Raw genomic sequence first — 12,359 nt, 5'->3', positions numbered from 1 at the left:
TCTGTTTTTATTTATTTATTATTTATTTTTTGAGTCAGAGTCTTACTCTGTCGCCCAGGCTAGAGTGCAGTGGCTCATTCTTGACTCACTGCAATCTCCACCTCCTGGGTTCAAGCTATTCTCCTGCCTCAGCCTCCCGAGTAGCAGGGATTATAGGTGCCCGCCACCACTCCTGGCTAATTTTTGTATTTTTAGTAGAGATGGGGTTTTGCCATTTGGGCCAGGCTGGTCGTGTCTGTTTTTAGATGGGATAGTTTATCCTCAAGTTATGATTATTTTATTGCCTTCAAAAATGTCATATCTTTACTCTTTTCCACCTACTGCTACTACTAATTGAATTAATTGTCTAACATTAGAAATATGGCTAAGTGCAATGGCTCATGCCTGTAATCCCGGCAAGTTGGAGGCTGAGGCAGGATGATTGCTTGAGCCCAGGAATTCAAGACCAGCCTGGGCAGTGTAGCAAGACCTTACCTCTTCAAAAAATAAAAAATTAACTGGGTGCTGTAACATGTACCTGTGGTCCCAGCTACTCAGGAGCCTGAGGTAGAAGGATCCCTTGAGCCCAGGAGATCAAGGCTGCAGTGAGCCATGATCATGCCACTGCAATCCAGCCTGGGCAACAGAGCAAGACTGTCTCAAATAATAATAATAATCCTTCCTTCAAAAAAAAATTACTGGCTGGGCGCGGTGGCTCATGCCTGTAATCCCAGCACTTTGGGAGGCTGAGGCGAGTGGATCACCTGAGGTCGGGAGTTCAAGACCAGCCTGACCAACATGGTGAAACCCCGTCTCTACTAAAAACACAAAAAAGTAGCCCATGTGGTGGTGCATGCCTGTAATCCCAGCTACTCGGGAGGCTGAGGCAGGAGAATTGCTTGAACCTGGGAGGCGGAGGTTGCAGTGAGCAATTGCACTCCAGCCTGGCAACAGAGCAAGACTCTGTCTCAAAAAAAAAAAAAAAAAGGCCAGGTGTGGTGGCTCACACCTGTAATCCCAGCACTTTGGGAGGCCAACGTGGGCGGATCACAAGGTCAGGAGATCGAGACCATCCTGGCTAACACAGTGAAACCCCGTCTCTACTAAAAATACAAAAAATTAGCCAGGCGTGGTGGCAGGTGCCTGTAGTCCCAGCTGCTCGGGAGGCTGAGGCAGGAGAATGGCGTGAACCCGGGAGGTGGAGCTTGCAGTGAGCCCAGATTGCGCCACTGCACTCCAGCCTGGGCAACAGAGCGAGACTCCCTCTAAAAAAAAAAAGGCCCTTGATATATTTAGGTTTCACATCCTCAGACTCAAGTAACCGTGGATTGAAAATATTTTTAAAAAAACTAAAAAATAATACAACAATAAAAAATAATACAAATGTAAAAACCAATACAGTGTAACAGTATTTTAGATAACACATTGTATTAGTTTAGTACATTACTAATACAATGTAAGTGCTATGTAAAATAGTAATGTAATATAAAATAGTAATGTAACAGTATATAAGTAATATAGAGATGATTTAGAATATAGGAGAGAATGGGCATAAGTTATATGCAAATACTATACCATTTTATATCAGTGACTTAGAGGGAGGGAGTCCTGGAACCAATCCCCCGCGGATACCAAAGGACGAACGTACTGTTATAGCAGAGTGGAGTGAGACATATGGAGCTAAGGAAAGAAATGTAATGGATGCCAGGGTATAATGGATCATTTCATATTCAACAGAGGAAAGTCCAAATTCCTTAGCCTAGGTTCAATTTTCGTATCTAGTAATTTCCAAACTCTGACATACAAATTCTATGTTATGGCAAAGCTAGGTTATTTGCTCTTTAACTGAGTTGCCTTTCTGTTTATATGACCTCTCCTTTGGTTTAAGGCACAACTCATGTCTTACCTCTTCTGCAAAGTCTTCCTTTTCTCCACACCTTTCTATACCATTAATTCAGTCATTTCCTATATAGTACTCTTTCTTCTTATTTATTTAATTGTGCACTTATTCCCCATGTCCACCCCAGTTAGCTGTATTCACAGCAACTAGCAGACTACCCCAACTATGGTAGACTCTTAGCAAGTGATTGAAATGCTGACAAGACTTGCTTTACCAGATAGTCCACTATAGTAGACTCTTAGTAAGTGATTGAAATGCTTGCCAAGTTATGATTCCAATAACCCTTCAAACCTGGAAGGGAATTGGCCTCAAATTTCCATAGGGTCATGCCCCATATGAGCATCCCTTTAATAAGACAGGTTTCCATTGTCTTTCTTCTGCCTGATCATGAGTCAGAAAAACTCAAATATAGGCTGGACGTGGTGGCTCATACCTGTAATCCCAGCGCTTTGGGAGGCCGAGGCAGGCGGATCAATTGAGGTCAGGAGTTCGAGACCAGCCTGGCCAACGTGGTGAAACTCTGTCTCTACTAAAAATACAAAAATTAGGGCTGGCCACAGTACAGGCCCACACCTGTAATCCCAGCACTTTGGGAGGCCAAAGTGGGTGGATCACCTGAGGTCAGGAGTTTGAGACCAACCTGACCAACATGGTGAAACCCCATCTCTACTAAATATAAAGAATTAGCCAGGCATAGTGGTACATCCTGTAATCCCAGGTACCTGGGAGGCTGAGGCAGGAGAATTTCTTGAACCCAGGAGGCGGAAGTTGCAGTGAGCCGAGATTGCACCATTGCACTCCAGCCTAGCAACAAGAGCGAAACTCCACCTCAGAAAAAAAAAAAAATAGCTGGGCGTGGTGGTGCACGACTGTAATCCCATCTACTGGGGAGGATGAGGCAGGAGAATCACTCAAACCCAGGGTATGGAGGTTGCAGAGAGCTGAGATTGTGCCACTGCACTCCAGCCTGGATGACAGAGCAAGACTCTGTCTCAAAAAAACAGGTAAAAAATAAAAAGAAAGAAGGGAGGGAGGCTGAGCGCGGTGGATCACGCCTGTAATCCCAGCACTTTGGGAGGCCGAGGCAGGCGGATGAGGAAGGAAGGGAGGGAGGGAGAGAGAGAGAGAGAAGGGAGGGAGGGAGGCCAGGCACGGTGACTCACGCCTGTAATCCCAGCACTTTGGGAGGCCAAGGCGGTGGATCATGATGTCAGGAGTTCAAGACCAGCCTGGCCAACATGGTGAAACCCCGTCTCTAATAAAAATACAAAAATTATCTGGGCGTGGTGGCACGGGCCTGTAATCCCAGCTACTCAGGAGGCTGAGGCAGGTGAATTGCTTGAATCCGGGAGGTGGAGGTTGCAGTGAGATGAGATTGTGCCACTGCACTCCAGCCTGGGTGACAGAGCAAGACTCTGTCTCAAAAAAAAAGAGAAAGAAAGAGAGAGAGAGAAAGGAAGGAAAGAAAGAGAGAGGAGAAAGAAGGAAGGGAGGGAGGGAAAAAAGGAAGGGGAGGGAGGGAGGGAAGGGAAGGGAGAGGAAGAGAAGGAAGGAAAGAGAGAGGGAGGGAGGAAGGAAGGAAGGAAGGAAAGAAAGAAGGAAAGGAAAGGAAGAAAAAAGGAAGGGAGAGAGGAAGGGAGAGAAGGAGGGAGGGAGGGAGAAAGACCCAAATATAGGGGATTTTGCCAATGTTAAATTCTTCCACTGCTGTTAGGAAAACAAGCTGCATTTCAGCCCACTGAGCTGATTTGTGTTTACCTTCTTTGATCAGAGCAGTAAATAGGATGTAGTCCATTCACTTTGGAACTGCTATCCACAAACCATCAGCTTTTTGTCAGTCAGTTGGGAGTTACTATAGGGCATCGTCCAGTGATGACAGAATCCAGCAGCTCCTCACACAGTTCCAGAGTCAATCCCAGGGGAAAAGAGGCTCCTTACTTGTAGCTCCTCCTTGCATTCCTCAGATAGCATGATCTTGTATAAACATTTAAATTCTGTATTCCAAAGTCCTAGTGGTTGTCATTGGGAGGCACTCAACAGGCTTTTGTCACAAGGCCTAGCAGTCTCCACATAGGGCTATCACACCAAGAATTTGTCTATATCAGCACTCCAGCCTTCTGCTGTACTGTTTGGACTTGGGCACTCTTACTGGTTCCCATGTAGCATGTCCCATTAATGTTGCTTGAAGGGTGAGTTTATGTGTCTTCTGTTTTACAATATTGGGTAGGCAGCAATAGATTATTTTCTGTTTATGGAGAAAGCATGCTTTATAGAGCCTTAAAAACACACGTGTTAATAGCTAAAACTTTAGGTACGTGAGGGAAACAAATCTTCTAACATGTTGCTTAATGTTAGTTAATTGTTTTTTGTCTTCTTTAGGCTGACATTTTGGATGTCAATCAGATATTTAAAGATTTGGCCATGATGATCCATGACCAGGGTGATCTGATTGGTATGTATTATTGATACCTTTAACCTCAAGGTGAGTTGATAGTATTTGGCATGCATCTGTAATCCCAGCTACTCAGAAGGCTGAGGCTGAAGCACCATCTAGGAGTTTGAAGCCAACCTGGGCAACATAATGATAATTTGTCTCTTAAAAAAAAAAAAGAAAGAAAGAAAGAAAAAGGAGTTAGGCTAGATGTGGTGGCTCAGGCCTGTAATCCCAGCACTTTGGGAGGCCCAAGCGGGCAGATCATGAGGTCAGGAGATGGAAACCATCCTGGCTAACACGGTGAAACCCGTCTCTACTAAAAATACAAAAAATTAGCTAGGCCTGGTGGCACGCACCTGTAGTCCCAGCTACTCGGAAGGCTGAGGCAGGAGAATCCCTTGAACCCGCGAGGCGGAGGTTGCACAGTGAGCCGAGACTGCTCCACTGTACTCCAGCCTGGGTGACAGAATGAGACTTTGTCTCAATAAAAAAAAAAATGGAGTTAGTCATATCAGCTATAGAATTAAAGTACGTTTAGGAATGCCATTTTAAAAATTACCAAATTTATTTTTCTTAGCAATTTTCTTATGTTATCAAATGTAGAAGTTAAATGAGGCCTCATGAATACTCAGTCCCATTGACTTCTTTGTAAGTCTTTGTTTAGAGAAATAGCTCTCAGCTTCCCAGCTTTTATCTCTAAAAACTTGCAAAATTAGGGGGTTAGTAACTCTTTTTTTTTTTTGAGATGGAGTTTTGCTGTTGTTGCCCAGGCTGGAGTGCGATGGTACGATCTTGACTCACCACAACCTCCGCCTCCTGGGTTCAAACGATTCTCCTGCCTTAGCCTCCTGAGTAGCTGGGATTACAGGCATGTGCCACCACGCCCGGCTATTTTGTAGTTTTAGTAGAGACGGGGTTTCTCCATGTTGGTCAGGCTGGTCTTGAACTCTCGACCTCAGGTGATCTGCCTGCCTTGGCCTCCCAGGTGGTGGGATTACAGGTATGAGCCACCACGCCTGGCCAGTAACTCTTTTTTTAAAGCTTTCTATATGGAAATAATTTCAAGTTTATTAAAAGTTGCAAAAATAGGCTGGGCATGGTTGCTCACACCTGTAATCCCAGCACTTTGGGAGGCTGAGGTGGGAGAATCACTTGAAGCCAGGAGTTCAAGACTAGCCTGGGCAACATAGTAAGACCCTGTCTTTACCAAAAAATTAGCCAGGCATAGTAACATGCACCTGTAGTCCTAGCTACTCAGGAGGCTGAGGTGGGAAGATCACTTGAGCCCAGGAGTTGGAGGCTACAGTGAACTATTATTGTACCACTGCACTCCAGTCTAGGTGACAGAGTGAGATCCCATCTCTTAAAAAAAAAAAAAAAAGTAGCAAAAATAAAAATATTACAAGGACCTTCTTTATACCCTTTACCCAGATTTACCTCTTGTTCACATTCTACCCCATTTGCTTTATTATGTTTTCTTTCTCTCTTTCTCTATGTGTATCTACATAATTTTTTATGAATCATTTATGGGTAAGTTAAATACTTCATAGCCCCCAAAAATTCATTGTTTTTTCTCCAAAGAATAGGGCTAGTCTCTTACCAAGGTAGTAACTCGATTTCATGGCTGGATAGTTTGGATAGTGGTAGTGAAACCAGGACACGTAACATCAGAAATCTGTTCAATTTGCAGTCTTAAAACATCTGAGTGTGTTAAAACATCCTCTGTCCTTCCTTTTGCAGATAGCATAGAAGCCAATGTGGAAAGCTCAGAGGTGCACGTCGAAAGAGCCACTGAACAGTTACAGCGAGCTGCTTACTATCAGGTAAAAGCGGGTACCAAAGAAAGTCACTCTGTGTTGCAGACTTTTTAGGCCATCAGAGTACACTGACATATTGAGAACAGCTACAGCCTTTTGCTTAGGTTTAAGCTAAAGGAAAGTAGTCATAATTGCAGTCCCAGTTCCATTTTTATTATTTTCCTTTGCAGATAGATCTACAAAAAATAATCACACCTTGAATAAACTTACCAGAAGGCTAGTAACTGCAAAGCTAACCCTATACACTAATATGATACCTAAATCTGCTATGAGGCTATTTTATATCCCGAACAGCTGAATGTATTTCAATTAGGATAGTAAGAAGTACAGTTAAAGTAGAAGACTTCATAGATACTTTATGTTGACTGTTGCCATAGAGGATGGACACAGAATCAACTTCGACTGCTATTTGTATATGAATAAATAAGGATAATCATTCTGGAACTGTTCCTGTAAAGTGAAATCCTTCTACATGTTAGTTGAAACTCTGTTTTTTTTACTTATCCAAGTCTTTATCTCAGTGTACAAATAATGTGAATGAAGTCCTTCTCACTTCCCTTCAATTTGGTGTTGCATGGATTTTTAGAAATAAATAGCATTTCAGTTGTTTTCCGTGTTCCTGGGATAGCTGTATTTTACCTGGGAGTGCTCGTAAAGAAATTCGTATTTAATAATAGTGTTTCCTTTAAAAACTAGGTGATTAATTTAGTGTCCAACAGTAAAGGAATAATTAAGTAAATTATATACATCCACTCATTGTTGCATATGGGAATTAAGAGATGTTTATGAAGAGTTTAAACAGAAAAATGTTTATACTAAACATTAAGTGAGGAAAAACATCAAACATCATACAGTGTGATCCCAGTTATGTCAAATAATATACATAGATAACAAATCAGAAAGAAATACAATCAAAATGTTGACGGTATTATCTATGGGTGATTTTTTTTCCCCTCTGCTTGCTGTATTTTTTTTTTACAATGAACATAACAGTTTCATATGTATTATAAAATGTTATTAAAATACACATGCACAAATAACTTATTTTATTGCAAATAATGCCTGGCAGCACAGGTATAGCTCCTTTGCAAAATTGTATGTGGGGACTTGGAATTAAAACTTTGAAACCTATACTACTCGGCTGGGTGCGGTGGCCCACGCCTGTAATCCCAGCCCTTTGGGAAGCCGAGGCAGGTAGATCACTTGAGGTCAGGAGTTCGAGATCAGCCTGGCCAATACTGGTGAAACCCCGTCTCTACTAAAAATACAAAAACTAGCTGGGCATAGTGGCACACGCCTGTAATTCCAGCTGCTCAGGAGGCTGAGACATGAGAATCACTTGAACCTGGAAGGTGGAGGTTTCAGTTAGCCAAGATCGCACCACGGCGCTCCAGCCTGGGTGACGGAGGGAGACTCTGTCTCAAAAAAAAAAAACCATCAAACAAACAAAAAACACTTGCACTACTACCTAGTGCTGCTGACTTAAGATTTCTGGGAAAGTCTCTGCATAATTTTGCATGGATAGAGTTAATCTTTAATTACAGGGAGGCAAATTTATGAAGCATTCTTAGAAAATTCTTACAAATTTTACTTGTTTCATGAGTGTCTTGTTTACATATTTCTTTCCTCAGAAAAAATCTCGCAAGAAGATGTGTATCCTGGTGCTTGTCCTGTCAGTGATTATTGTAATCTTGGGACTTATTATCTGGCTAGTTTATAAAACGAAGTGATTGCCTCCGATCGTTCTCCCGCTGAGCTGTTTTCAAGGGCAAGTGCTTGTTGAAGTCTTGCCAGAACAAACTGATCACAAGAAGACAGCATACACCAGAACGTCCTGTAATCATTTAGTTAGAAACTAACTACTAACTAGTCTTTGGAATTCGTGACCTATGGAGACAGTATTTATCAATTTATTGATTCTATTGATTTCTCAAATTAGGAATTAACTTATGTGGATTTTGCTTCCTCTTGTATTCTGATTGCCCTTCATCCCAAGTGTTTACTGAAAATTCCATTCTAGATATTCTTGTTTTGACAAATGACACTACAGTCTCGTAATATTGTCTTTTATGTATATACAAAATTTACCTTTTTACTAGCATCTGAGATAGAGTTACTTTCTGGTACCAAGTATATTGGAGTCTGTCAGAAACTCTATAATAGGCCACCAGTTTTTATTATTTAACATTTTAATTTGAATTTCTAAGAAGCCTATTCTCTATCTATTTTGAAAGATTTTGGCACTATATTTAATTGGAAGGTAAAAAAATTGTACATGTGATCCAGAGTAAATGAGAAGTCTCTATCTGAGCTGGTCAGTTACTGGAGTACATGTTACTAATCTGGGTTTAAACTTTACTTCATTATCTGCTAGTGTCATCCACAGCAGTTCATCGTCATCCACACTTAGCCATCCTGTTAGTTTTTAAAGGAAGTTAATTTAATTAACATTAATATACTCTATGGGCTCCCTCTCCCACCTGTCTGCATAGAAAGGCAGAATTAGACATAGCATGCTTTGGAAAAGCAAATAGGGATTGTTGGGGATGATTTAATCTTGTTGTTGTTGTTGTTGTTGTTCACTTGTGGTTCTACATTCCTGGTGAATGATGAATGTTGCTGTCAAAGGGCTGCCCCCTACCTTATAAGGGTTGCTGGGCATTTGAAGGCAGGAAGATTTTTAAAGATAGATTGAGGTGGTTTAAAATTATTCCTGTGAACCAACAATAAAGCAAAGAAGAGGTTCATTTTTGTAAATAACACTGGTTTCAAATAGTGATGTTAGACTTAACCTAATATATAAACAAGAGATTAATATCTCCATGCATAGTTTTAGACAGAAAAAGATGTTTCAATAAAATTACTGTCTTGTAATATAAATGTTGTCCACTTCCCTTTTCCACAGGCCTAGAACAGTTAAAGGGAACATAATTTGTTTAGGCTCCCACATAAATGTGAATCTGGCCAACAACTTTGGTTCATCCTTTAGTGAATTAGAGGATTTGGCTACCCTGAGTATATTTATATTCATTTCTTCCATTCTCCTTCTGTTATTATACTTAATCTTCTAAACTAAACTAATGTGAATAGTAGGGAAACAAGGGCCCAAATGCATAAGTTTCTTTGCACTCTTGCACTTACTTAATACAAATAAATGTTTTTTAAAGCTTTTGTATTATGTTTTTATGAGTTAACATCCTAATGTGGTAGGTATTAGGTAATGTGCTGTCATGAGAAAAATTGAGACTTCCAAGAAAACTGGACACCAGTTGAGGGTTGGTTTGGGGACGGAATAGGTGTAGCTGCCTTTCCTTGAAAAACAGTGTGTAGAGATGGCTGAGCGCAATGGCTCACACTGGTAATCCCAACACTTTGGAAGGCTGAGGCGGGAGGATCAGTATATCGGTATGTCTGAGCCCAGGAGTTCAAGATCAGCCTGGGGAGTATAGCAAGACCCCATCTCCATTTTTTTAAAATTATTTTTTAATTTAAAAAAAGAACAACAGGATAGAGCTGTTGGGGTGGCACAGTGGCCCAAAGAGCAGCTTCAGAGATAATTCCTTGGTTCTGTGATCACTGTTTAACTCCAAATTACAGTCGGACTTGGATACATCATTTGTAACATTGTAGGAAAGAAAAAAGTCTTGGTTGTGAAAAATGATTTGCATTTGGGTAAAATAAAGTGACCATGCTTCTGTTCTGTAATACTATGTGACCCGTGGTTGTTGTAATGGTGATCATGGAGAGCAAATATGAACTTGGCCTGGATTTTAAATGGCCTAGAATTTGTGGTAGTTGCCAAAGAGGTTCTCCTAGGTGGTCCTAATAAACCTGTTCACAGAATTCTCCTTATCTGTGCCTTGATTATCATTGGGAGCATCACGATCTAGGACAGCAGTTTTTAACATGGCTTCACATTAGAAACTAAAAAAATACAGTGCCCACTTTGGCAGCACATATATAAAACGGGAACAATACAGAGAAGATTAGCATGGCCCCTGCACCAGGATGACATGCAAATTCATGAAATCTCTCTCTCTCTCTCTCTCTCTCTCTCTCTGTGTGTATGTATATATATACTTTTTTTTTTTTTTTTTTTTTGAGACAGGGTCTCACTCTGTCGCCCAGGCTGGAGTGCGGTGGCACAATCTCAGCTCACTGCAACCTCCACCTCCTGGGTTCAAGCAATTCTCATGCTTCAGCCTCCCAAGTATCTGGGATTACAGGTGCTCACCACGATGCCTGACTCATTTTTTAAAATATATTTTTAGTAGAGACGGGGTTTCACCACGTTAGCCAGGCTGGTCTGGAACTCCTGACCTCAAGTGATCCGCCCACCTCGGCTTCCCAAAGTGCTGCAATTACAGGCCTGAGCCACTGACGCCTGGCCGAAGTGCTCTGTATTTTTTTAAAAAATATTCTCTGTGCTCCTCTTCTTGCTAAAAAATAAAAAATAAATACTGATACCTCAGTCCCACAACTCCAAGATTTTAATTTAGTCTGGAGTATAGCTTGGGCATAGGGATTTTTAAAGGCCCCAGGTAATTCTTACCTGTAACTGTGGTTGAGAAGCGTTGGTTTGGATGTCAGAAACTAGACTGGGGTACAAAAGACCTTAGCTCTGCCATTAACTTGCTGAGGGTATTTGAAAAAGTCACTTGTGGCTGGGCGCGGTGGCTCATGCCTGTAATCCCAGCACTTTGGGAGGCTAAGGCGGGTGGATCACGAGGTCAGAAGTTAAAAGACCAGTCTGGCCAACATGGTGAAACCCCATCTCTACTAAAAATACAAAAATTAGCCAGGCGTGGTGGCACACACCTGTAATCCCAGCTACTTGGGAGGCTGAGGCAAGAGAATTGCTTGAACCCAGGAGGTGGAGGTTGCAGTAAGCCAAGATCATGCCATTGCACTCTAGGTCTGGGCAACAGAGCAAGACTGTCTCAGGGGAAAAAAAAAAAAAAGAAAAAGTAACTTAACCTTTAGGCCCCAAGTTTTCTTGGTAGCTCTTTTCCAGCTACAAAATTATCTGATTATAAGGACCCATGGCAGTTTAGTGTGAACATACAAATTGTATTTTTGCCTCTATCTTCCTTTCATTTTCTCATCCCTTTTTCTTTTTTATCTTTTTTTTTTTTTTTTTGAGATGGAGTCTTGCTCTGTTGCCCATGCTGGAGTGCAGTGGCGTGATCTCGGCTCACTGCAAGCTCCGCCTCCTGGGTTCACACCATTCTCCTGCCTCAGCCTCCCGAGTAGCTGGGACTACAGGCGCCCGCCACCATGCCCGGCTAATTTTTTGTATTTTTAGTAGAGACGGGGTTTCACCGTGTTAGTCAGGATGGTCTTGATCTCCTGGCCTCGTGATCCGCCCACCTCGGCCTCCCAAAGTGCTGGGATTACAGGCATGAGCCATCATCCCCTTTTCTACTTCCTTTATGAAATATCCTAGGAGTACTGGGTAGATCTAGCATTCTCTCTTCCAATGAATTATTAATAAAACTATGGGCTGGGCGCAGTGGCTCACGGCTGTAATCCCAGCACTTTGAGAGGCTGAGGTGGGTGGATCACTTGAGGCCAGGAGTTCAAGACCAGCCTGGACAACATGGTGAAACTCTGCCTCTACTAAAATTATAAAAATTAGCCAGGCATGGTGGCACACGCCTGTAATCTCAGCTACTCAGGAGGCTGAGGCATGAGCTTTGCTTGAACCTGAGAGGTGGGGGTTGCATTGAGCCAAGATAGCACCACTGCACTCCAACCTGGGCAACAGAGACTCTGTCTCAAAATAAAAAAAAAAAGGAAAGAGAAAAGCTATGATACTGTATAAGGTATAAGGTAAAGTAGAAATGTTACTGTGGCTATTTAATCTGGGAATGTTCCAGAATAAGAACTTGCTAGATGCTAGACAGATACTCCCAGGGGAGTGTATGTCTGTGTGTGTGTGTGTGTGTGTGTGTGTGTGTGCACGCACGTGTGTGTGTTTGTTTTGCTAAGGGGTAGGGATGGAAGTGTTCACCCACTGCAGTGCAAAATATCAAAATGAAATTACCATTCAGTCTATGCAAAGTAAAACATTCTGAGCCGCCTCTATTCAGTATTTTTTTTCTTCTATTCAGAGACTGTCCTCAGTCATGGGAATGCAGCTTTTGCTTTTGGTCACTAATTGCAGACCAGAGCCCAACTCAGATCTCAGTCCATCCTGTTCCCTAAGGCTGGGAATCACCTGCTGCTT

General features: G+C 42.0%; 1 protein-coding gene and 1 non-coding gene across 2 annotated transcripts in view; both read left to right on the top strand.

Moving 5' to 3' along the window:
• STX12 (syntaxin 12) overlaps positions 1-9,973 on the top strand; it is a 52,280-nt gene extending 42,307 nt beyond the window's left edge. The window contains exons 7-9 of the mRNA XM_054498471.2: positions 4,259-4,331; positions 6,054-6,136; positions 7,762-9,973. Of these exons, the coding sequence (XP_054354446.1) occupies positions 4,259-4,331; positions 6,054-6,136; positions 7,762-7,860 (255 nt within the window). The 3' untranslated portion in view covers positions 7,861-9,973. The remainder of the gene's footprint in view (positions 1-4,258; positions 4,332-6,053; positions 6,137-7,761) is intronic.
• A 94-nt stretch (positions 9,974-10,067) lies between these two features.
• Positions 10,068-10,173, top strand: LOC129023097 (U6 spliceosomal RNA). The gene has a single exon (XR_008496669.1). It is a non-coding gene; the product is annotated as a U6 spliceosomal RNA (small nuclear RNA).
• The last annotated feature ends 2,186 nt before the right edge of the window (positions 10,174-12,359 follow it).

This window comes from Pongo pygmaeus, chromosome 1, assembly GCF_028885625.2.
Source record: "Pongo pygmaeus isolate AG05252 chromosome 1, NHGRI_mPonPyg2-v2.0_pri, whole genome shotgun sequence".
Classification (NCBI taxonomy): Eukaryota; Metazoa; Chordata; class Mammalia; order Primates; family Hominidae; genus Pongo; species Pongo pygmaeus.
The sequence above is the reverse complement of the archived record's forward strand: the minus strand, read 5'-3'. Positions and strand labels throughout refer to the sequence as shown.